We start from the raw sequence: 24,887 nt of genomic DNA on the forward strand, positions 1-24,887 counted from the left end.
TATCTTAAAAGTCTTAGATTATGGGAGCATTTCACTGGCTCGGTCAGTAGAGCATCTGACTCTTGATCTTGAGGTCATGAGTTTGAGCCCCCTGTTGGATATACAGATTACTTTAAAAAAAAGTCTTGGTTTCTGTGACTTTTTTCCAATTAGATTCTGCCATTGTAGTTTATAACATGGAGAATAAAATCTAACTGCCCCTATAGGTTTATTCATATTATTCTAAGTCTGCCCTGAATTTAGTGTCTTAAGTTGTTTGGTATATACTGTTATATATAACAGTATATAACCCCAAATTAATTTTTAGTTATATTTTGATAATCTTTTAATACAAAAACTTACAAATGGATTAGATTCATCCAACAAATATCTATGGGGTGCCTACTGTGTGCCAGGCAGTGTTGTAGGCCCTGGAACTTCAGCCGTGAACTGCATGCACACGATTCCTGCTCCTAGGGAACCCACATTCTAGTGGGGAAATAGTTAATAATAAGTAAATAAGATAAATTCAGGTAATTAAAGTGTTGGGAAGACAATAAAGTAATAAGATTAACAACAACTAGCAGGAGAAAGATAGCTAGGGAAAGCCTCCTTTCAATCCTAAGTGACACTTAGATGATTAAAAAGAAGCAAGCCATGCAAAGATTTGGGGGAAGAGCATGACAAGCAGAGGGAACCAGGAACTGCAAAGGCTTAGAAACAAGAATGACCTTGGAAGTTTGAGAAACAGAAAGGATGGCAGTTTGGCAGAATTTAATGAGTGAAGGGAGGGGGGGGGTAGGAGTTGAAGTTGGAGATATAAGCAGAGGCCAGCCATAACATCACAACATACAACCCTAGTGGTTTCAACTCTGTATGACACCTCTCTCTCTCTCTCTCTCTCTCTCTCTCTCTCTCTCTCTCTCTCTCTCTCTCTTAAGAGAGCGAGCACACACACCAGCAGGGGAGAGGGGCAGAGACAGGGAAGAAAGGAGAGGGGGAGAGAGAGAGAAGAATGAATGTTAAGCAGGCTCCATGTTTAGCTTGGAGCCCAACGCAGAGCTCAATCCCACAACACTGGGATCATGACCTGAGCCAGAATCAAGAGTCAGACACACTCAACCACCCGAGCCATCCAGGCGCCCCAGTCACTTCCTTTTTGTAGTAAATGTTTTACAGTGTTCCCTTCAGTGTCTTGAAATGAAATTCTTAGATATAATCAACTCGTGTGCCTAATTAAGAGAATGGCATATCACCTCAATAATAATATAAAAGAAAATATTTATAATAAATATCAGAGATATTTAATATATAAAAGTCTAGGAATAACTTTACTGACAAATTAAATAATCCAATGCTTACACTTGCACGTATTATCATTTCCAGCGCAAGTGCAGTGATAACTTGTATGTTCTGTTAATGAGTCCCACATCACAAGTGGTGGTGTCACTGACAGGATTTTCCAAACCAGTGAATAATTCTTAGTATTTTGTAACTAAACAAAATAGATTTACATAAAGGTACATTCTTGTAGCTACAAAAATACTTTGTGTACAAAAATATTTTACATTTATTTATAAGATGGAGTAATAGACTTACCACCTCCACAAATGTCTGGCAGAATATTCAGAAGTCATGCTGGATATCAGAAGCTTAGTTTTCAGAACTGTTCCCTAGTCAGCAGGATGTCTTTCCCGTCTAGTCTCTGCCCACTAAATACCGGTAGCCCTTCCCGGTAACTGTGATGAGCAAAACAAACAGCCATTACACACCAGCCTTCATGAAGCTGATCGTCCACTATCAACTATTAATGTTTCACATATCCTAGGATCATTGTTTAACTTTTGCCTCTTAACAGACTTTTAAAATGGAAAAAAACAAAACATTAAATTAACTCCCAAGTTCATGCTGTACTCTAGGCTGAAATTTTACTCTAATCTATTTCCTATTTCAGATTATGCCCAGCCCTATTTTCGTATACAGCATACCAGAAGTTATAAAAAGAGATAAATAATAGCCTGAAGCTCAGCAATCTAGAAGTATTTATATTTAAATGAAAATTTTTCTCATTTCGGAATTCCTAGACCAGATGTTAAATCTTCTCCCCTTTGTTTGTAAAAGTCCAAAGAAAATTTCAACATTCTTTCTTCCACCATTTTCAATATGATGGATATCTTTTTTTTTTCTTTTTTAAAAAAATATTTATTTATTTATTTTGAGAGAGAGTACATGCACACAAGCTGGGGAGGGGCAGAGAGAGAATCCCAAGCAGGCTCCATGCTGTCAGCACAGAGCTCGACGTGGGGCATGATCCCACAAACCGTGAGATCATGGCCTGAGCCAAAATCAAGAGTCGGATGCTTAACCGACTGAGCCACCCAGACGCCCCTGTTATGGATATCTTAATAATGTAACCTGAGAGCTTTACAGTAGCTTTCTTCTCATGTTCCTATTCCAGATGTGGAGGCCCAGGCCCAACAATATGAAGCCCTACACAAACACAAGTAGCACATTCAGGAGAGAGCCAATGAGCAGAGATCATGTGTAACCAGCGTATATTAAGCCAGTATTAGTCACTCTGTGGGAGAATTATTTATTGCACCTTTTGTGGAAATTTCCCTGTCTCCTTCTAGAAACACTGTATCTTGTTTTCCCAGCTTGGCACCCTCGTGTGGTAGGGGATATCAGGCATACACAGGTGCTCTTGGTCTGTTCACATCACCATTTAAACACTGAGTACCAGCTACTGTGTCAAAGGTCTGGCTGGTGCTTCTTTGGATAGTAGTTTATATGCTGTGCCACAGAACCAGCAAAACCACTGAGACCCCATATATCTGGTAGACATCTGTTTAGACACTCACTTCAAACCTCTCATGCTAATCACCTCTTGATTTCTCGTTAAAATGTATTTCCCAAAAGAGTGATTCCCCCATCCCCACCTCCCACCCTGCTATACACACAGAAAATCCAGGGATGGTGACCCTTTGGAGTCATATTCACAGACCACATCATTTAGAAGCACCCTCCCCATAGTGTTTGTTACCTGCATTCATTCCCAGTCTCTTAGGCCACAGCCACATGCCACAATGTCGTAAAGCATTTGTTTTTATTTGGATGATGACTCTACTTTGGTCCTGAGTACACTCTTGTAGCTTTATCTTCCAAGAATTTTAAAGTTTCGGTGCGTAACTTCTGTGAAGGCAGATGTCAGGAGGCTAAGCAAGTATGACTTCTGGTGGTATTCTGCAGAACTAAATGTCCGTCAGAATCTCTGTCTAGACCTGTAAGCTGCTAAGCCATGTCATATAAGATTTATTGTACTCCAGGGGTGCCTGGGTGGCTCAGTCGTTTAAGCGTCTAACTTCAGCTGAGGTCATGATCTTGAGGTTTGTGGCTTTGAGCCCTGCGTTGGGCTCTGTGCTGACAGCTCACAGCCTGGAGCCTGCTTTGGACTCTGTGTCTCCCTCTCTCTCTGCCCCTCCCCTGCTCACACACACTCTCTCTCTCTCTTTCTCAAAAACAAGTAAACATAGGGGCGACTGGGTGGCTCAGTTGGTTTGGTGTCTGACTTCGGCTCAGGTCATGATCTCCCGGTTCATGGGTTCAAGCTCTGTGCTGATGGTTTGGAGCCTGGAGCCTGCTTTGGATTCTGTCTCCCTCTCTCTCTGCCCCTCCTCCACTTGCACTGTGTCTCTTTCTCACTCTCAAAAATAAACATTTAAAAAATTAACATAAATAAACAAACATTAAAAAAAATTGCCGGGGGGGGGTGGGGGGGTGGGTGACGCCTGGGTGGCTCAGTCAGTTGAGCATCCGACTCAGGTCATGATCTCAGGGCTTGTGGGTTTGAGCCCCACAATGGGCTCTGTGCTGACAGCTCAGAACCTGGAGTCTGCTTCCGTTTTTCTGTCTCCCTGTCTCTCTGCCCCTCCCCCACTCACGCTGTCTTTCTCTGTCTCTCAAAAATAAACATTGAAGAAAAAATTTTTTTAATTAAAAAGAATTTATCTGTACTCCATACATCTGTAGTGTAGCATCTTCTGGACTTAAAGTCATGTGTTTAACATCATATTAGTTACTTGTCTGGCCTACTAGATCCCCAATCAACCCAGTCAGACTAGTCCTCTGAAATAATTCTAAAAAATTTAATTTTTATCTTGGAGTCCTTATGACTTGCTCTGATGGATTGCATTTAAGAGATGAGAAAAAAGGAGTCAAGGCCACCTGATAGGTTTGGGGAATAAGTAACTGGATACATGGTGGTACAGCTTACTTAGGGGATAAAGATTAGTAAGAAACCGGTTTGAGAGCAAGACCAAGAAGAGTCTATTTTGGACATGTGAAGTTTGAGCTACTTTTTTTTTAATGTTCATTTACTTTTGAGACACAGAGCGTGAGTGGGGAAGGGGTAGAGAGAGAGAGGGAGACAGAGGATGGAAAGCAGGCTCTGTACTGATAGCAGCGAGCCCGATGGAAGGGCTCGAACTCACAATCTGAAAGATCATGACCTGAGCTGACATCAGACACTCAACACACTGAGCCACCCAGGCACCCCGAGTTTGAGCTACTTTTTAGACATTCAGGAAAACAGTAGAATATGTGAATCTGGAGCTCAGGGCAGGAAATAGTTTTGGGAGTTAAAGTATATGGGTAATTAATACCATAGGCCTCCTTGGGAGATGAAGAAATAAGGTAGTTATAAGTGTGGACAGCTACTTTGAGAAGTTTTGCTATCGTGGGAAAGAGAATTGGGTCATAGCTAGAAAGGGTCGTGAGATCAATTTAGGTTTTTAAAAAATAGGAGATCTTAAAGCATGTATGTAAGCTAAAAGGACTGATCCAGTAGGAGGAAATTGATGCATAAAATAAAAAGGGTAATTGCAGGAATTGATTTCTGGAATTGGCGAGACATTAGTAGTATGGGTTCCGTAGCACAGATGGAAAAGTTAGCCCTTGATAGGACTAGTTCCATCATAACTGGAAAGTAGGCCTAGAGTCTAGACACATTCAAGAAGGTTGGTGTTTGGTAAAAAGCATAAGGGAGAATTGATCTCTTTTGCTTACATTTCCTCATTGAAAGACAAAGTGAGGTCATTGAAATTGAGAGTCAAAAGAGGGTGGTGTTGGAGGTTTGAGGAGGGAAAAGACGACATGAAGTAGTCTTTTCAGGTTGGGAAAGTGAAATTATTAGGGAAATATGAAGGACTTTGTAGGCATTATTAAATACCCATTTGTGTGTAATACCATAGAACACAAGTTAGTTCCTTCATCCTTTTTTTTAAGCATCCTGATATGTATGAGAGAGCAGTGCTAAGAAAAGATCATCAGAAGAAATACGGAGCAACAGTTGATCTTTGGAGCATTGGGGTAACGTTTTACCATGCAGCTACTGGATCACTGCCGTTCAGACCATTTGAAGGGCCACGTAGGAATAAGGAAGTGATGTAAGTGATTTCTCCATCTAAAATTAGAAATAATTTTTAAAGTGTACTTTTGCTTTATTTTGTTTTGTCATATGTTAGAGGTATATGCTAATGAAAATTGATTTAGCCATCATTTCTGATATTTTAAGCTATTTGGTTTTGAATAAGAGTGCAGCCTTATAAAGTGCTTAGGCATAATTTTTCTTATTGTGTTAAAATATCTTACGTACAAAGTGTAAATGGCATCCAGTCTTTGGCCCATCATTAAAAATACACTGCTTTCTGGATTATATTTCAGAAATGTTATATATGTTTATTTCTTTTTGTGTACTACTTACCAGGGATTTTCTTTTATGTAACTGAAAAAAATTGTACTTCTGTGGAGTACCAGAACCATTACCAGATGTAAAAGAAATAAAATTTTTACCCTGAACTGATCTGATTTCTTTTATCATTTCAAAAATAACATTTAATATACTATTAAATTTTTTTCTAATGTTGTGGTTTCAGTCCAAAGACTGAATGCATTTTACTAGTACATTATACCTTTATGTTTTGCCATAATTATTAGAAAATAGTTGCTGTGTGTAAAATCACTGTTGTAAACCAAATAATGGAGGAAAAGAGATGGAATTCTAGATGTGAAATTTATTATATAACATCTGTACACGACCACACACCTTTTTATTGTGAGAGAAATTAGCGAATGACCTTGCTTCCTGAGAAACAGCCAATCCACGCACACATAAACTTACGAGGTTATGAATGTTGTTTAGAGAATGTTTGGGGACAGTAACTCACTGACAGCCCAGTGTATCCAATCATTCTTTAAATCTTACCTTTTCCCTCAGACCTTTATATTTGACCAGGCCTTTTGTAAGCAAACACGACTTAAATAATCACAACTGTAAAAATACAGTCTTTAATCTCATCTCAGGAAATTGAGGGAGAAGCATATTTTTCTGTTTGTTGATTTCAGGAGGTAAAACCAGCTGATATAATGGCTTTTGCTAAAACCTGGATATCTACCTGTTTTCAGCAAGGACAGAGCACCTCTTCATGGGAAGAAGACATCCATTACTATAGTGATGATTTTGGTGTAACATCATTTTGAGCCTGCTTTTGCAGCAGCGTCCATTTTGTAAAATCTCTTCATTAATGAAGGCTGAGAGTAAATTTGTGTTTTTCTCATTGAACATAAGTTGCGCCTAATAGTTTACCATGTTTTTATTGTCGTACATACATTTTAAAGCTTTTGAGGCATTTCTTGCTGTCCTAAAAATGGATTAAATAAAAGCATGATGCTTCCTAATAAAGGAAACATGTGACCCATCAGCAACTAGAAATACCTGAAAACTTTGTCATCATGTGCACAGATACACCATTAGAAGAGTTTTCTTTCTTTATATGCACAGAAACTCTGGTTTTGGGGAACACTGATAATGAACATTGAGAGGTGCTTGAAGTAGTAATAACACCTGTTTTACTATCAAAGGATGCATCTGCCTCACATTATAGCTGTGTTGCCCCCTCAGTGTCTCATTTACATGTTGTCAATGTACTTTTATATGGATCTTATCAACATTAGTAAAGCTTTTCTAAGAATGTTAAGCACTCCTTTAAGGATTCTGTTTTCATTCTATTCATTTCTTTTTTCTTGCATGAAACTCACATATCTCTACTTACTCCTCCACAGTCAGACCTTTCTCATGTGAGTGTACCTTATTTTTATTAATTTCCTTCTTCTGTGAAAACTCTGTTAAGGCCGAAACCCCAGCTGCCTCTTTAGGAAAGAGGCAAGTGATCCAAATCAGTGGTACTACTGGTTTGTTGTACTTTTTAGAGAAAAAATGATTTTTCTCAGAGCACATTTATGTAGACATTAAACAAACAAAAAATTATGCCCAAAATAATATCTATAAATTCATCGAAGACAGCTATATTAGGTTTCACATTTTCACCTGGATGAAAGTATTCCAGAAGGCATGAACTTTTATTTCTCCCTCACTCTCAGGTTTTGTTTAGGAAAGTGCTGAAACCTAAGAGGCTGCTTTTATTGACTTGCTGCATCTTTTATAGTATTCTTTTGCTTCCCCATCCATCTCTTTCTTCCGGTCATCTTTATTTTTATCACCTACCTCAAGGATCAAATTCAATTTGGCTTTTAATTTTGGTACACACACCTATTCCTGTATGTGTATATATTTTTTCAGTATGCAAAGAATCTTTCTGATACTATGCTGTGTATAGTTTTGTCTTCTTTAAAAAAAAATCAGGCTGTTGTTCATTCTGCAGTGATTTCACAGTCCAGTTGACTGCCTGTGGATAATTTGGGTAAAAGGGATTTTAATGGCCTAGAGATATTCTGTAACATAACTTTTTTTGTGTTTGCTCGATTTTTTCAGATGGAAAAAATTAATATTTTTGTTGTGAACATCAAGCTGCTGTTATATGGCACTCTGAGATCCCAATGAAAATTAATTATGGCATATATAAAATAATCGTACAACCACTATTCTACTTCAGTCAGTCAGATTCAAAGTATTTTGATTGTTTTATGGATCCTCTGAACATCAATCACAAAGTTTCGTCTAGTAGATAATTGTAGGTGCAACTGAGGAAATATTTTTGCAAAGCCCATTGATAGGCTCTGCAATGAGGAACTGCTTAATTTATTCTCCATCTATTCCTCCCAAGGTATAAAATAATTACTGGAAAGCCTTCTGGTGCAATATCTGGAGTACAGAAAGCAGAAAATGGACCAATCGACTGGAGTGGAGACATGCCTATTTCTTGCAGTCTTTCTCGGTCAGTGTGGTGTATGCAGCTCTTCTTTTTTTGCACTTTGGTGTTTGGGATCTTCAATGAGTAAAGTCACAGATACTTAAGTGTAGTTTGGTTTGGGGTTTTTTTTGTTTCTATGTTGTTGTTGTTTTTAAGATTTTACTATGTTTTAGATGTGCTTTGATAGGTGATTTTAGTCTTTGTGGCAATGTAAAGATGGATTCTGATCTATATGCGTAATTTTGCCAGAGGTCTGTTAGGGCAGAAGGCATACGTTTTCAGGATTGCTAATCATTAGTCTTAGAATTCTGTCCAGTGTAGGAATCCAGCTTAGAGACCTTTGTATCTTTTATATTGATCATCCATATTGATGGATGGTGATACAGATACAGATGATACAGATAGGAATAACTAGATACAGATAGGAATGGTGATACAGATAGGAATAACTAGAGTTCTAAAAAACAAACCCTCAAGAAGTTTATTTAGTTTTGTTTAATTTTTTTATTTTGGAGAGAGAGAGTGAGTGGCAGAGAGGGGCAGAGGCAGAGAGAGAGAGAGAGAATCAATCTTAAGCAGGCTCTGTGCTCAATACAGAGCCTGATGTGAGGCTCGATCTCATGACCCTGAGATCATGACTGAGCTGGAAGCAAGAGTGGACACTTAACCTACTGAGCCACCCAGGTGCCCCAAACACTCGAGAAATTTAGTATTATCTTCATTTTTAAAAAGTACTCATATTATTGAAAAGGTAAGAATTAATAGTTTTCTACTACATTTTTCAGCATTCCAAATGTTCAGATGGGTCTTTTTTAACTTAGTAGCCAGAACTCAGAAACGTTATTATTGTCAGACATGAATTCTGTTATCACAAAGAAAAATTTAAGGAGAAAGAAATTAGAAGTAGAGAGTAAATTATTTTAGATTTTACTCTGGAAATAAAGCCAAAACACTCATCAATATTCAGAATTTCTGATTCCTGGGGTTCCTGGGTGGCTCAGTCAATTAATCATCCATCTCTTGATTGTGGCTCAGGTCATGATCTCATAGTTCATAAGATCAAGCCTTACATCAAGCTCCACACTGACAGTGTGGGGCCTACTTGGGATTCTGTCTCTCCCTCTCTGCCCTTCTGCTGCTCATGCGTGCATGCACGCTCTTTCTCTCAGAAAGAAGGAGAGAGAGTGAGAAAGAAAGAAGAAAGAATAGAATTTCTGATTATTGAATTAACTTCCATTTTTCCTGAGTATGGCAGTTATATAATCCACAAGTAATACAGGTTATGATTTACTGGCTTAACTACCTATTATAATTTGTGGGTGCTTTTTGTATGATTTTCTACATATAAAAAAAAGAAAGAATTTAAATATTTAATATTTTAAATATTGAATATTATTATTTAAATCATCTATATAAGCTAATAAAATATCACCTATCATTTTATATTTCAATGTCTGCGAAATTCATTTAAACTAAGAGTTCTAATTCTAAAATCATTTTTGAAAACTATTCTGACAGTTTCATTTTTGTGTGTTGTTTAAAGAAGTCTCCAAAACAAAATTGGGTCATGCAGCCAGCATTATGAAGAGACATTCATTTCATTCGGGAACAGAAATTGCATATTGTCATAGTGATTTGTGTTAACTTTTGATTTAGAAAATACTCATTTTTGGAATCTCAGGCAAAACATAAAATGTAAAGGCATCAGGAACACTGGCTTTTTAATAATTGCTGAAACTTAGAATCAGTAATTTGACAATCTGAACTACAGATTACATATTTCAGGAGGGTAGCAGGTCTTAACCTGCCTAATTAGTCTTGAGCATACTGAATTATAAATTCTTTGATATAAATTGCTTAGGTAACAGAAAACATATCATATAATCTTACGGGGTTTTTTTAATAGTAAGGACTTCAAGTACTACAAATCAGCAGTGAAAACGACTATCAAAAATAAAGCATCTATAAAAAAAGATAACCATCACTTCTTATATGTATTAGCCAAGACTGATAACAAGGGAGAAAAACCTAAGTCAGCTGGTTTAAGTAAAGAAGGATATAGATTGGCCTTGTAATTAAAAGTATACATATGTATGTGACTCAAAGCCCAGCTGAATCCTTGGACTCAGACTGTGTCATCAAGACTTGGTCTCTTCAAATTGTTCAGGTCTGCTTCTGTCTGATTTGTTTTTACTTTAGGTCAGCCGCAAGGTGGCTGCTACCATTCCCAGACTCACACTCTCAAAGCTTTGAAAGCCCAGTGGGAAGACAGACTTTCTTGCCTGATAGTTTGAGCAAAGACTTCTAGGTTGATTATCACTTCACTAACCTGCATGCTATCACCTGCTCACCTCCAACTAACCATAATAACCATACCTGGCTGTCATGCCCATCTCTGCACAGGGAGATAGTAGAGGAGAGGTATGGATTCTCTTACAAAAGGAGGGAGAATAGATACCTGTTAGTCAAAACTTAAAATATCCACTACTAGGGCACCTGAGCAACTCAGTCGGTTGAACATTCGACTCTTGATTTTGGCTCAGGTCATGGCTCTAGGCCATGTGTGTTAGTCTCCACGCTGAACATGAAGCCTGCTTAAGATTCTCTCTCCCTCCACTCCTCTCCCTGCCATCTGCCCCCTTCTCCCGCTTGTATGTGCACTCTCTTTCTCTCTGTCCAAAATAAAAAAAAAAAATAAGATCTCCACTACCTACTTTAAAAACTCTTAACAAAGATTTTTTCCAGTGTCTGCTATATAGTCAAGAATGTATTTTTTTTACTTTTTTTTTAATGTTTATTTTTTATTTTTGAGAGAGAGCATAAGTAGGGGAGAGGCCGAGAGAGAAAGGGAGACAGAATCTGAAGCAGGCTCCAGGCTGTCAGCACAGAGCCCTATGCGGGGCTCGAACCCATGAACCATGAGATCATGACCTGAGCTGAAGTTTGATGTTTAACCGACTGAGCCACCCAGGTGCCCCAAGAATATATTTTTAAAACTATTTGAAATTCCATAATTGAGAGTCTATTTGAATATATTGTGTAATTCATTGAAAGCATGAGAAAGAAAAAAGGTCCTTCCATTTTTTTTTTTTTTTTTTAAATCTAAGCCTACAAGGGGCGCCTGGGAGGCTCAGTTGGTTAAGCATCTGACTTCAGCTCAGGTCATGATCTCACAGTATGTGAGCCCCACGTCGGGCTCTGCTGACAGCTCAGAGCCTGGAGCCTGCTTCAGATTCTGTGTCTCCCTCTCTCTCTGCCCCTCCCCTGCTCATGCTGTGTCTCTCTCTGTCTCAGAAATAAATAAAAACATTTTTAAAACTTAAAAAAAAAACCTAAGCCTACTAGTCAAAGATTATCTCTAGTTGAATTGGCACTAATTGATTGTCAGACAATTACATTAATTTTACTTACTGAAGAAGTATACTTCAAAAAAAATAGCAGTATACTACAAAAGGCATATAAATTCAGCATTAAAAATTATATATTTGAGGGACACCCTAGGTGGCTCAGTTTGTTAAGCTTCCAATTCTTGATTTTGGTTCAGGTCGTGATCCCATGGTTTGGGAAATTGAGCCCCAAATTGGGCTCTGCACTAACAGCAAGGAACTTGCTTGGGATTTTCTCCTTGTTTCTCTGCGTGTCCCCCCTCCCCCCCCCCCCCCCCCCCCCCCCCCGCTTGCTCTCTGTCTCTGTCTCTCAAAAATAAGTAAACTTAAAAAAATTATATATTGGAGAAGCATATTAAAAGGACATTAGAGGTGCCTGGGTGGCTCAGTCAGTTAAGCGTCTGAATTTCGTAGTTCTTGAGTTTGAGCCTCACATCAGGCTCTCTGCTGTGGAAACAGTCCCCACTTTGGATCCTCTGTCCCCTTCTCCCTCTGCCCCTTCCCAGCTCAGGCCCGTGCACTTTCTCTCAAAAATAAATAAATAAATAGATTGATAGATTGATTAGATAAGTAGATGGACAAATAGACATTAAAGGGATGCCTGACCTTGGGCGCCTAGGTGGCTCAATCAGGTAAGCATCTAACTCTTGATTTCGGCTCAGGTCATGCTCACGGCTCATTGTGTTCAAGCTCTGCTAAATGCACAGAGCACAGAGCTTGCTTAAGATTCTCTCTCCCCTCCCCTCTCTCTCTGCTCCTCCCCATTCTCTCTCTCTTTCTCTCAAAATAAATAAACTCTTTCTTAAAAAGGTGGAGGGGGGGGCCCTGGATGGCTCAGTCAGTTAAGCATCTGACTCTTGATTTCAGCTTAGGTCATGATCTCATGGTTCGGGAGTTCGAGCCTCACATCGGGCTCTGTGCTGTTAGCATAGAGCCTGCTTGGGATTCTCTCTCTCTCTCTCTCTCTCTCTCTCTCTCTCTCTCTCTGCCCCTCCCTCACTCTCACACTCTCTCTCAAAAATAAATAAACTTTAAAAAAAAAAAACCAAACGACACTAAAAACCCTGAAATTAAACCATTATCTTATCCTCATAACTGCCTGGTTCTAATCAACTGATCTCACCTGGATAGCCATGTATATATACATATATAGATTGTGTTTGGAAAATGAGAAAACTTGGGAAGGGACGAATCAAAGAGAATAATCAATAAAAGATAAGTTAACATAAAAATACCATAACCCCAGGGGCACCTGGGTGGCTCAGTTGGTTAAACGTCAGACTCTTGGTTTCAGCTCCGGTTATGATCTCGCAGTTCGTGAGTTTGAGTCCCACATCAGGCTCTGTGCTGGTGGCACAGAGCCTGCTTGGAATATTCTCTCTCTCTCTCTCTTTCTCTCTCTCTCTCTCTCTCTAAATAAACAAACAAACTTTTCAAAAAATACCATAACTCCTGATGCATTGACAGGTAATTTTAAACCAAGGTTACCTGACATTCTGAAAAGTTGGCAGATTTTTTTAAATCTTAAATTAATCTAAGTAATAGCAATTCCTTTGATTTGTTGGTAAATATTATGATTTTGTATCTGGACAGAATGTAACATTCACTCTTCAAGTAACTTTCTCAATACTATTTTAGGGGCCTTCAAGTTCTACTTACCCCTGTTCTTGCAAACATCCTTGAGGCAGATCAGGAAAAGTGTTGGGGTTTTGACCAGTTTTTTGCAGAAACTAGTGATATACTTCATCGGATGATAATTCATGTTTTTTCACTGCAACAAATGACAGCTCATAAGATTTATATTCATAGCTACAATACGTAAGTACCTCTTTATGTTTTCATCCTGTATCATAATGTTGTGTTTTGTTTTGTAATTATCTTCCTAAATTAGAAGAGGAAATGGAAAAGATGTCTCAGCTTCTCTAAAAGTACCTACCCACTTCTCACTTAGGAAATTATGTTTGAGCCTGGTTAGTACTTGGATGGGAAATTATGTTTGAGTGTTTACTAAATTCTTTTTTGCTTATTTTTGGAGTAAAAAGATCAATTTTCTACTTTTATAAAATATACAGGTAAATTAGCTTGTTCTTAAACTGCAACTTTTACAAGACTATTTTTGTTTCTGTGCCTTCTCTCTTACATAATCACATAACCACAAATAACATCCACAAATCCATAAATGGGCTAGGTTTTATTAAGAGTATTATGGTCAGGGTCACCTGGCTGAGTCAGTAGACCATGTGACCCTGAGTTCAAGCCCCATGTTGGGCATAGAGCCGACTTACAAAAAAAAAAAAAAAAAAAAAAATTTACAAGTACTATCCTATCATTTAAAAAACATTAAAGCATAAGTCTTAAATATAGCTAGCATAGTTATTATTTGCATATGTGGCATAAACCCCTTATTAGGTGCTGGAGAAGTAATCATTTGTTTTACCTAAACAAAAACACATTGTACCTATATTAGAAAAAAAAAATCTACCTATGTGATAGAACTGCATTTAACTAAATACACTCACACTTACATGTAAAGCTAAGGAAATCTGAATATCATAGGTGGATTATATCAGTATCCATATCCTGGATAGGATACATACACTATTCATATAGTATAATAATATATCATATGCAGGATGTTACCATTGGGGGACACTGGGTGAAGGGTATATGGTATCACTGTGTATTATTTCTTACAACTGCATGTCAGTCTACAGTGACCTCAAATGTTCTTTAAAATGAAGGGGGCACAGGGCGCCTGGGTGGCTAGGTCGGTTAAGCGTCCGACTTCAGCTCAGGTCATGATCTCACGGTCCGTGAGTTCGAGCCCCGCGTCGGGCTCTGTGCTGACAGCTCGGAGCCTGCCTGGAGCCTGTTTCAGATTCTGTGTCTCCCTCTCTCTCTGCCCCTCCCCTGTTCATGCTCTGCCTCTCTCTGTCTCAAAAATAAATGAACGTTAAAAAAAAATTAAAATGAAGGGGGCAGCTCTTTCTGCCCTCGGGTCCTGTCCCTGTGCTATAATAAAAACACCTTTTGTACTGAAAAAAATAAAAATAAAATGAAGGGGAAAAAACATTACACCCATTCTGCGTGCCTTAATGTCTGTTTTGACAAGAGTCAGATAGCAGTTCTGATATCTTATAAAACCTTTACTGGCAATTAATGTATTCAGGAATAAAATTAATTAGATAAAGTAATATTTTAGGTACTAATATGTAATATGTATAATATACTGTTAATATAAGCATAAAAGAATACAATATAATGAATAAAATAATATTAATATAAAATTAGACTAAATGTGTATTATTCATCTTTATTTTGTTATGTAATAGCGTGAATAAATCTGTGTCAGAGTTAGGTGTTGGCAACTATTTCATTTTAAGAACATATGTGAACATTAAAAAGCCCACCCAAGCCTGAGCCAGATCACAGCCTTTCCACTGAAATGTCTCTTTGATTGCATAGATCTGTTTAGGGAGAATCTACTTTTCCCCCTAAAACATCATTTTGAAAATACCTGGTTGTATTAATTCATTCAACAAATATTTATAGTCACGTCACAGATACCACTGTGAGTTCTTTGTCATTTAATCCTCACAGCAGCTCTGTGAGGTGGGTACTATCGCTTGTGTTTTATAGATGAGGAAACAGCATAGAGGTGTTAAGTAACTTAAGGTGTTTCAGCAAGTCAGTATAACTGGAATTTGAACCCACGTAGTCTGATCCAGAGTCCTTGCTCTAAAGTGCTGTGTTATGTTGGCTCCCCATTATTCAACATGAAGAATCCTGTATCTTATACATATTCAGTATAGGTGTTCAGACATAAAAGTATTCTAGAATGGATTACTGCATAGACAGGTCTGTGCAATTTTCAGTTTGATAGACATTATAGTATCCACATCAACAAAACAGTGTTTCTATAGACCTGCCATGATCTGAAGTATCTCTTAGAAAGAAATGTTGTACCTCCCTCCCCCCCCCCACACACACACAGATTTACTTCCTACTCCATCCCAGTAATGTTGTCCCTTTGCATTTTTCTCACACAGTGCTACTGTATTTCATGAACTGGTATATAAACAAACCAAAATTATTTCTTCAAATCAAGAACTTATATATGAAGGACGACGTTTAGTTATAGAACCTGGAAGACTGGCACAGCATTTTCCTAAAACTACCGAGGAAAATCCCATCTTTGTAGTGAGTCGGGAACCTCTGAGTACCATAGGATTGATATACGAGAAAAGTAAGTTGGAATTTTTCTAGTGTTCTTCATAGCCATTAAAAAAAAAAATGACCTGTAAAAATGTTGGCATCTTCATAAAGTTGATTGATGATGACAGTAATGTAGAATTTTCAAAAACTTAAAAATTTTGTAAATAAGTTGAATGAGACTAGTAATAAAATTGAAAAGCCTTATAGGAACATAATTTGACCTTAAATATTTTGTGTCATAAAATGGTAGTTTGTCATGTATACTTTACTGTAGCTCTCTGCTTTTAGTATTTTACTAACATTCAAAATAACCTTTTGTATCACAAGTTTGAGCCAATATTTATTGTGTCCACTGTGAATAGGACACTTTGTCAGGCTTTGGAGTCTATGAAAAATTAGATCTACATTTTGGAATCTTAAATTATTAATTGTACTGGTGAAAAAAAAATTACCCAGATTTTTACTTTTCTGTTTGGATCTTTGGGATTTGATTTAGATTTAAAGAGAAGCATTGAGCTTGTGTTGTATTGGAATATATCTAAGAAAAGAACTAAACTCCTTAGAAATATTTTGGGTAATTTCTTAGTTGTTAAGGAATGAGCATTTTTGCTTCAAGTGATTTTTTTTTTTTAACCAGGAAAGAACATAAAAGAGTTTTGTTACTAATGTTTAATTTGGGGGTAATGTAGATGTTAATGTTTAATTTAGAGATTGCTATATAAAAGCAATAGTAATTTATTCAAAATACTTTATTTCTGATTTTAATTTTTTTACTTCATATTTCAGTTTCCCTTCCTAAAGTACATCCACGTTACGATTTAGATGGGGATGCTAGCATGGCTAAGGTTAGTGTTTAATTAAGTTACTATGTAAACATCTGAATTAAAATTATCTTATCAACAATGGAAGCAATAAAATGTATTATCTTTACATACGCCTATACAATTTAGGAAATTATTCATTTAAGTTGTTATCCATTGCAGGGGCGCCTGGGTGGCTCAGTCGGTTAAATGTCCGACTTAGGCTCAGGTCATGATCTCATAGTTTGTGAGTTTGAGCCCTGCGTCGGTCTCTGTGCTGACAGCTCGGAGCCTGAGCCTGCTTCGATTCTGTGTTTCCCATTCTCTCTGCTCCTCCTTGGCTCATGCTCTATCCCTGTCTGTCTCTCAAAAATATAATGTTCAAAAAAAAAAATTGTTACCCAATGCAGATTATTTTGTTCTTTTTTGTTAATTTTTTTTTTTTAACATTTATTTAATTTTTAGAGACAGAGTGAGACAGAGCATGAGTGGGGGAGGAGCAAAGAGAGAGAGGCGGGGACCCAGAATCCAAAGCAGGCTCCAGGCTCAGAGCTGTTAGCACAGAGCTCAATGCAGGGCTCAAACCCACAGACCATGAGAGACCATGTCCCAAGCCGAAGTCAGACGCTTAACTGACTGAGCCACCTGGGCACCCCTCTTTTCTTCTTTATATCTTTTGTTAAATTCCTAAGAAAATTTTCTCTATTGAGACAGAACATGTTTAACATTATCATGTTAAGGCTGAAATATTTATTGTATCTGTCCTTAGCTTTTAGAAATTGGTAGTTTGTGTTTTTAAATTAACCTGATAAAAATATATAAGCTTGAAAATTTTTCTGTAAAAGTTTTTCTTATCCTGTGCCACAATTTGCACCAAATACTGACATTTGTGTTTCTTTATTAGGCAATAACAGGAGTTGTATGTTATGCTTGTAAAATTGCCAATACCTTGCTGCTTTATCAGGAATTAATGCGAAAGGGGATACGATGGTTGATGTAAGTAATAGACTGAAATTTGAAAATGAGTGGTAACCACTCCATCATTGATACTTTACCTCTTCAGACTAAGAAGCATCAAGTGCTTGGGGTTTTTTATTGTTTGGTTTGGTTTGGTTTTTAAAGATTTTATCTTTCCTTTTTTAATTTTATTTTTTTGAGAGAAAGAGAGAGACAGAATGGGAGCAGGAGAGGGGGCAGAGGGAGAGAGAGAAAGGGAGAGAGAGAATCCCAACCTGGCTCCATGTTCTGTGCAGAGCCCAGCACAGGGCTCGATCCCACTAACTGTGAGACCATGACCTGAGGTGCAATCAAGAGTCACATGCTCAACTGACTGAGCCACCCAGGCTCATTCCTAAAGATTTTATTAAGTCATCTCTACACCCAGTGTAGGGCTCGAACTCACTACCGCAAGATCCAAAGTCACATGCTCCACCTACTGAGCCAGCCAGGCACCCCTTCTGTAATATTATAATACATTTGTTTCACATTTGGTGTACAAAACATTTAGCAACTATTTTTTTATTTGATTCCTGCAGCAACTTGTAAGATACATAGGACAAATAGTATCTGAATTTTAAAACTTATGCCACACTGTAGTACAGGGTGATGGTAAATGAATTCTTTTTCCAAGGACTTGACTCAGCTGTCATTTCACTCTCTTGGTGGGTGGCCTTTGGCATTGTTGTAATCCACGATAGTCTGGACTTGTTCTAGAATTCTAGCCCCAGGCAACCTCTCATATGCTTTCTGTCTATATAGATTTGCCTATTCGAGACACTTCATATAAATGTATAATAAATTATACAGTGGAGTACACACTCACCTTGACAAGCAATAAGAGCTGTTTTTTTTTTTTTTTTTTTTTTTTTTAAGTAAATCATGTTAATATAGTTACTCTGGGTCAGAATATTGATTAATTAAGTATTATCTTTCCTGAAAGTGACTCTAAGAAATATTTTGTGGATGAATATGATTTGCCCCCCCCTTTTTTTTTTTTTTTTTTTTTTTTTTTTTACTTTTCATGATTTGTAGATGTTCTTTCCATCTGATAGAAGTGGAGAATAAATGGTCTCTCTTGAACATCATGCCTCTAGTTTCTGTACACCATCATTTAAGGCTTTTGAATTTTATACACACACAGCAATGGCCTCATGTTCCCTGGGATCATAATGCTCTTTGGCCTACTGCTTGTGACAGTTTATATGTACCTCCCTCACGCCTATCCTTCCCTTCTTACGAAAGCATGTCATCATTCTCATTCTGCTGGTGCTTTAAGAAGAAAAAAGAATGACACTTTTTTTGTTAAACTCATAAATTTATGGGGTTTTTTTTAGGTGTTCACATATCCAGCTTATAAGCCTATGCTTTTCTCTTTCCATTAAGAAGGCTTTTTGTTTTTACTAAATAATTTCTGGAAAAATCTGAGTGTTGACTCCATTTACTTTTGTGGTATTGTAACTAACAGCTCTCATGTTCTCTTGTTCTTGTTATGTACCACAGTCACTGCTCCGTGAAGCTTTTATTCCTTTTACCTATTAACTTTTGGTTTAATAAGTCATGAGAAAATAGTTTTTTGTTTTGCTTTGGTTTTGGGTTTGGGGTTTTTTTTGAAAATGGGTTTTTTTTTTTAATTTTTTTATTTAAAAAAATTTTTTGGGGGTGCCTGGGTGGCTCAGTCGGTTGAGCGTCCGACTTCAGCTCAGGTCACGATCTCACGGTCCGTGAGTTCGAGCCCCACGTCAGGCTCTGGGCTGATGGCTCAGAGCCTGGAGCCTGCTTCCGATTCTGTGTCTCCCTCTCTCTCTGCCCCTCCCCCGTTCATGCTCTGTCTCTCTCTGTCTCAAAAATAAATAAACGTTAAAAAAAAATTAAAAAAAAAAATTAATGTTTATTTTTTGAGAGAGAGAGAAAGAGCAGGGGCGGGGCAGACAGAGAGAGGGAGACACAGGATCCGAAGCAGGTTCCAGGCTCTGAACTGTCAGCACAGAGCCCGATGTGGGGCTCAAACCCACAAGCTGTGAGATCATGCATGACCTGAGCCGAAGCCGGATGCTTAACTGACTGAGCCACCCAGGCACCCTGAAAATGGTTTTTAATGTAGACCACTGCTGGCAAGCTTTTTCAGTTAGTAATTTTTTTTTCCCTTTTTTTTTTTCCACCAATAAAGGACTTTATTTGAAATCTGTATCTGTTCCATGTTTCAAACACAACAGTTTTGTATTAGAAATACAGCTCTCTGCCGCTAACTATGGGGGATATTTGCCCTGCTAATTAACCAAAATTAAAAGGATCCAAAGAGACAGAGAGTGACCAAAGAAAGCCTCTGGTGGTCTATGAACTTGAGCTCCTGTCTCTCATACTCCTTTGTTGTTAATTTTTTTTAATCAAAATATATTTTTTTAGGAATAGAATTTAGTGATTAATCACTTAGTAACACCTAGTGCTCATCCCAGAGTCCTCCTTAATGCCCAGTACCCCCTCAGCACTTCCTCCCACCCAACACCCCACCACCAACCTTCAACTTGTTCTCTGTATTTAGGAGTCTCTTATGGTTTATCTTCCTCTCTGTTTTTACGTTATTTTTGCTTCCCTTCCCTTATGTTCATCTGTTTTGTATCTTAAATTCCTCATATGAGTGAAATCATAAGATATTTATCTTTCTCTGACTTATTTTGCTTAGCATAATACACTCTAGTTCCATCCACATTGTTGCAAATGACAAGATTTCATTCTTTTGATTGCCGAGTAGTACTCCGTTGTATATATATATACACCATATCTCTTTTATCCGTTCATCTATTGATGGACATTTGGGCTCTTTCTGTACTGTAGTGCAATTGCTGGGTAAGAGGGTAGTTCTATTTTTAATTGTTTGAAGAACCTCCATACTGTTTTCCAGAGTGGCTGCACCAGTTTGTGGTCCCACCAACAATGCAAAAGAGATCATCTTTCTATGCATCCTCACCAATAGTCGTGTTGCCTGAGTCGTTAATTTTAGCCATTCTGACAGGCGTGAGGTGGTATCTCATTGTGGTTTTGATTTGTATTTCCCTGATGATGAGTGATGTTGAGCATTTTTTCATGTGTCGGTTGGACATCTGGATGTCTTCTTTAGAAAAGTGTCTATTCATGTCTTTGGCCCATTTCTTCACTGGATTATTTGTTTTTTGGGTGTTGAGTTTGATAAGTTCTTTATAGATTTTGGATACTAACCCTTTATCTGATATGTCGTTTGCAAGTATCTTCTCCCGTTCCGTCAGTTGCCTTTTAGTTTTGCTGATTGTTTCTCTGTGCAGAAGCGTCTTATCTTGATGAGGTCCCAATAGTTCATTTTCACTTTTGTTTCCCTTGCCTCTGGGTGACATGTCAAGTAAGAAGTTGCTGTGGTTGAGGTCAAAGAGGTTGTTGCCTGTTTTGTCCTCTCGGATTTTGATTGTTTCCTGCCTTACATTGAGGTCTTTCATCCATTTTGAGTTTATTTTTGTGTATGGTGTAAGAAAGTGTCCCAGGTTTATTCTTCTGCATGTCGCTGCCCAGTTTTCCCAGCACCATTTGCTGAAGAGACTTCTTTCCACTGGATATTCTTTCCTGCTTTGTCAAAGATTAGCCGGCCATACGTTTGTGGGTCTATTTCTGGGTTCTCTATTCTGTTGCATTGATCTGTGTGTCTGTTTTTGTGCCAGTACCATACTGTCTTGATGGTTACAGCTTGAAGTCCAGAATTGTGATGCCTCCAGCTTTGATTTTCTTTCTCAAGATTGCTTTGGCTATACGGGGTCTTTTCTGGTTCCATACAAATTTTAGGATTGTTCCAGGTCTGTGAAGAATGCTTGGTGGTATTTTGATAGGGATTGCCAGTTAGTAAATATTTTAGACTTTGTGGGCCATATAAGGTCTCTTATTTATTTATTTATTTATTTATTTATTTATTTATTTATTTATTTTTACAGCCTTTAAAAATATAAGTATCATTCTTAGCAAAAGCAAACATCAGGCCTTAGTTTGTTGACCCTTAGTGTAGACCAAAAGCCCTCCAGTTTTATTATTAATTATGTCATCCTCCTTCTTCAGAGATCATAATTTATGAGCAGTAAAAATTAATTCTGGTGGTATAAAGCATAACACATATGGCTTATTTGTATGATTGTAGTTTAGTTTACACTGTTTAATATAATTTTAATGCCTTAGATTTCTAAACTGTTAACCCAATAAGTAGTAACTAATGGCCCGTGCCCTAGATATGTATAAGGGTCACAGAGATGCTTTCAGTAATAAAAAGTGAATTGGTGAGACTCAGGCCAAGGGGGACAAAAATGAATTGGCTTTCATAATATAAGACTGTTAATAAACTTGTCTGAAGAGTAGTAACAGCAGTGTAATTAGTGATGGACAAGAGGAAACAAATCATTCCTTAGGTAAACTAATGAGGGTATTATTATTTTTTAGAGAATTAGTTAAAGATGATTATAATGAAACTGTTCACAAAAAGACAGAAGTTGTGATCACACTGGATTTCTGCATCAGAAACATTGAAAAAACTGTGAAAGTGTAAGTAGATTACTTCCTTACTAATAGTGGTGAAAATGTTAAACATTCACTTACGTCGTTATCCTTGGCGTAGTAGAACATGCTGTGCAAGTGTTTGAGTCGAGCCCCCACTTTTGATTGAGTTACTTCCTCACAAAGCCAAAATTATTTAGTTGTCTCAGTACGAAGTGAACATTTGGCGGCATTTCTCCTTCCCCTTACAAAGGAAGAGGTAATCTGACAGAAACGTCTCAGTTTTTAATTTTGCAAAGCAGATACTCTGAATAGGAAGATATAGAACCTACAGTCAACAAAGGAAGCGGGAAGAGGTGTTCTAGAACTGTATTTTAGTAGTTGTAGAATTTGGGGATTACTTTTAGTTTACTCTTACTTATTAATCTTATCCCTGAGACTGTTTTGAAACAATATTTTAGACTTCTCTCTTTTTAGGCTGTATTATTTGTACTGCAGAGAAAATATAATAATTGAATTCAGTATGACCTCCAATCTGTAATCTAGTAGTTTGACCATTATCATGGCGTAAGACTGTTGGAAATTAAGTTGTCTTTTATATTTTGTATAAAAATTTATAAGTAGGAGTATATAAAATTCCTTCTTTACAGACATCAAGTTTTCTTGGAATCTGTTGCTTGTAGGCTTTGCATTCAATATTTTATTCTTAAATAGTTACGATAATAAAAACTCAGGTATAATTTATAAAACATCTTTTAAAATCTTTATATTCAAAAATCTGTATATTCATTATGCTCATTGAATTTTTCCATGCTTGTTTTCATACAGATACGAAAAGTTGATGAAGATCAACCTAGAAGCAGCAGAGTTAGGTGAAATTTCAGACATACACACCAAATTGTTGAGAGTGAGTATTTACACAATTATGAGAGTCATTGGCTCATAACCTATTCCTTTGCTAGTCAGATTAGATCTCAGTTTTCCTAGAAAGATGATATACCTAAAGGATTTCCAGAGAAGGAGTAGCCTTTTCCCATCTTTAGGAACTATTTACAATATTTAAATTCCCTTGCTGACATGAAGTTCTTCATGATGTTTCCAAGTGCCTGCTTTGCTTTAAGTCCTTTTCTCTGTAAAGTCTCTCTCAAGTCTCCCTTTAAAATCCATAATGCTCAGGGCGCCTGGGTGGCTTAAGTCGTTAAGCGTCTAGCTCTTGATTTCAGCTCAGCTCATGATCTTGTTCATGAGTTCACCCTGACAGTGTGGAGCCTGCTTGGGATTCTCTCTCCCTCTCTCTCTCTCTCTCTCTCTCTCTCTTCCCTTCCCCAGCTCACTTGATCGCTTGTTCTCTCTGTCTCAAATAAATAAACATTATTCTTAAAAAGGGGGGGCAGGGCACCTGGTGGCTCAGTCAGTTGAGCAGCCTGCCTTGGCTCAGGTCATGATCTCATGGTATTCTGATTATTGTTTCTGTATTTTGCTGATCTGCATCTGAACCCACTGGTTTTATTTAGCTTTCCAGTTCTCAGGGAACAATAGAAACCAGTCTTCAGGATATCGAAAGCAGATTATCTCCAGGTGGATTGTTGGCAGACATGTGGGCCCATCAAGAAGGCACTCATCCAAAAGATAGACAGTAGGTTATAGAACTTTATTGGTAGTTTCTGCTCTTATTATTAAATGTCCTTTTTCACATTGACTTATATAATTTACTTGGATTTTTTTTCTTATATAGTGTAGAAAAGCTACAAGTCCTGCTAAATTGCATCACAGAGATTTACTATCAGTTCAAAAAAGACAAAGCAGAACGTAGTGAGTAAAATTTGCCATTTGTTAATCTAATGAATCAATTCTACTAGTTGTAATTCAATTGAATTCATTTGGTATATTTCTGAGGAATATTTCTGAGATATATTTCTGGTTCCTTAAGTTATTTATTTCAGAGACTTGATTCTGTTGGGAAAGAGGTTGAATATACTAAAAATTATTCCTAAAAACAATCTTTTGAAAATTTTAAATCAGGGGTCCTGAACTCCAAAATCTCTAGAGGCCAGTCATAGAAAAGAAAATGATTGGCCACTGGAGACAGGAGGACAGGAGAGGAAGTACCCCGTCTAAAGAGGAGAGTCACTACTCAGATTCACCAGATTCATTGCCCAATCTTCCTGTTCTCAAGGGAAGCTGGAAGTACAGATTTTATTAAAAACCCTGGGGACACCTGGCTGGCTCAGTTTGTGGAGTGTGTGACTCTTGATCTTGGGGTCATGGGTTTAAGCCCCAGATCGGGTATAGAGATCACATAAATAAATAAATCTTTTTTTTTTTTTTTAAAGGAAAAAAATGTCCTGATTTTAAATGTTGGCAGTTAATTTTTTTTTTTTTTTTTTTTTTTTTTTGATGTTAACACTGTATAGATCAAATGAAAGCATTGGACTATATATCTAAGCCATGAGTCATGAGTTTGTGACATCTACTCTAAACTCTGCCTTTTTGGGGTGCCTGGCTGGCTTAGTCGATGGAATATACAACTCTTGATCTTGCAGTTGTGAGTCCCACATTGGGTGTAGAGATTACTTAAAGATAAAATCTTAAAAAGAAAACCCTCTTACCCTTTTTGAAGTCATAATTTCAAAAGATAAAAATTTTTGCATGACTCTGTGATTCTACATTTACAGAAGCAATATTTCTTATTTGTAGGACTAGCTTATAATGAAGAACAGATCCACAAATTTGATAAGTAAGTGTCCATTTTATGTTTAACAATTGTTTTCAGCATTATGTTATTAATATAATTCCTCTTA

At 37.4% G+C, this 24,887-nt stretch overlaps 1 protein-coding gene and 1 long non-coding RNA gene across 4 annotated transcripts in view; one reads left to right on the forward strand and one right to left on the reverse strand.

The window, feature by feature from the left end:
• The window catches only part of TBK1 (TANK binding kinase 1), a 50,051-nt gene that overhangs the window by 16,591 nt on the left and 8,573 nt on the right, over positions 1–24,887 (forward strand). For both annotated transcript variants that reach the window (XM_042947069.1, XM_042947070.1), the window contains exons 6-16: positions 5,263–5,423; positions 8,100–8,210; positions 13,211–13,390; positions 15,622–15,818; positions 16,574–16,632; positions 17,492–17,583; positions 22,033–22,134; positions 22,915–22,993; positions 23,601–23,722; positions 23,822–23,898; positions 24,784–24,823. In XM_042947069.1, coding sequence (XP_042803003.1) covers positions 5,263–5,423; positions 8,100–8,210; positions 13,211–13,390; positions 15,622–15,818; positions 16,574–16,632; positions 17,492–17,583; positions 22,033–22,134; positions 22,915–22,993; positions 23,601–23,722; positions 23,822–23,898; positions 24,784–24,823 — 1,220 coding nt within the window. The remainder of the gene's footprint in view (positions 1–5,262; positions 5,424–8,099; positions 8,211–13,210; positions 13,391–15,621; positions 15,819–16,573; positions 16,633–17,491; positions 17,584–22,032; positions 22,135–22,914; positions 22,994–23,600; positions 23,723–23,821; positions 23,899–24,783; positions 24,824–24,887) is intronic.
• Positions 1,315–22,675, reverse strand: LOC122224783. Of its 2 annotated transcripts, none has more exons than XR_006204933.1 (3): positions 22,189–22,675; positions 13,232–13,343; positions 1,315–1,718 (listed from the first exon to the last, which is right to left on the reverse strand). It is a non-coding gene; the product is annotated as an uncharacterized LOC122224783 (long non-coding RNA). The 2 variants fall into 2 exon arrangements; XR_006204934.1 differs by lacking the exon at positions 1,315–1,718 and adding an exon at positions 5,353–5,440.

This window comes from Panthera leo, chromosome B4 (genome assembly GCF_018350215.1).
Source record: "Panthera leo isolate Ple1 chromosome B4, P.leo_Ple1_pat1.1, whole genome shotgun sequence".
Classification (NCBI taxonomy): domain Eukaryota; kingdom Metazoa; phylum Chordata; class Mammalia; order Carnivora; family Felidae; genus Panthera; species Panthera leo.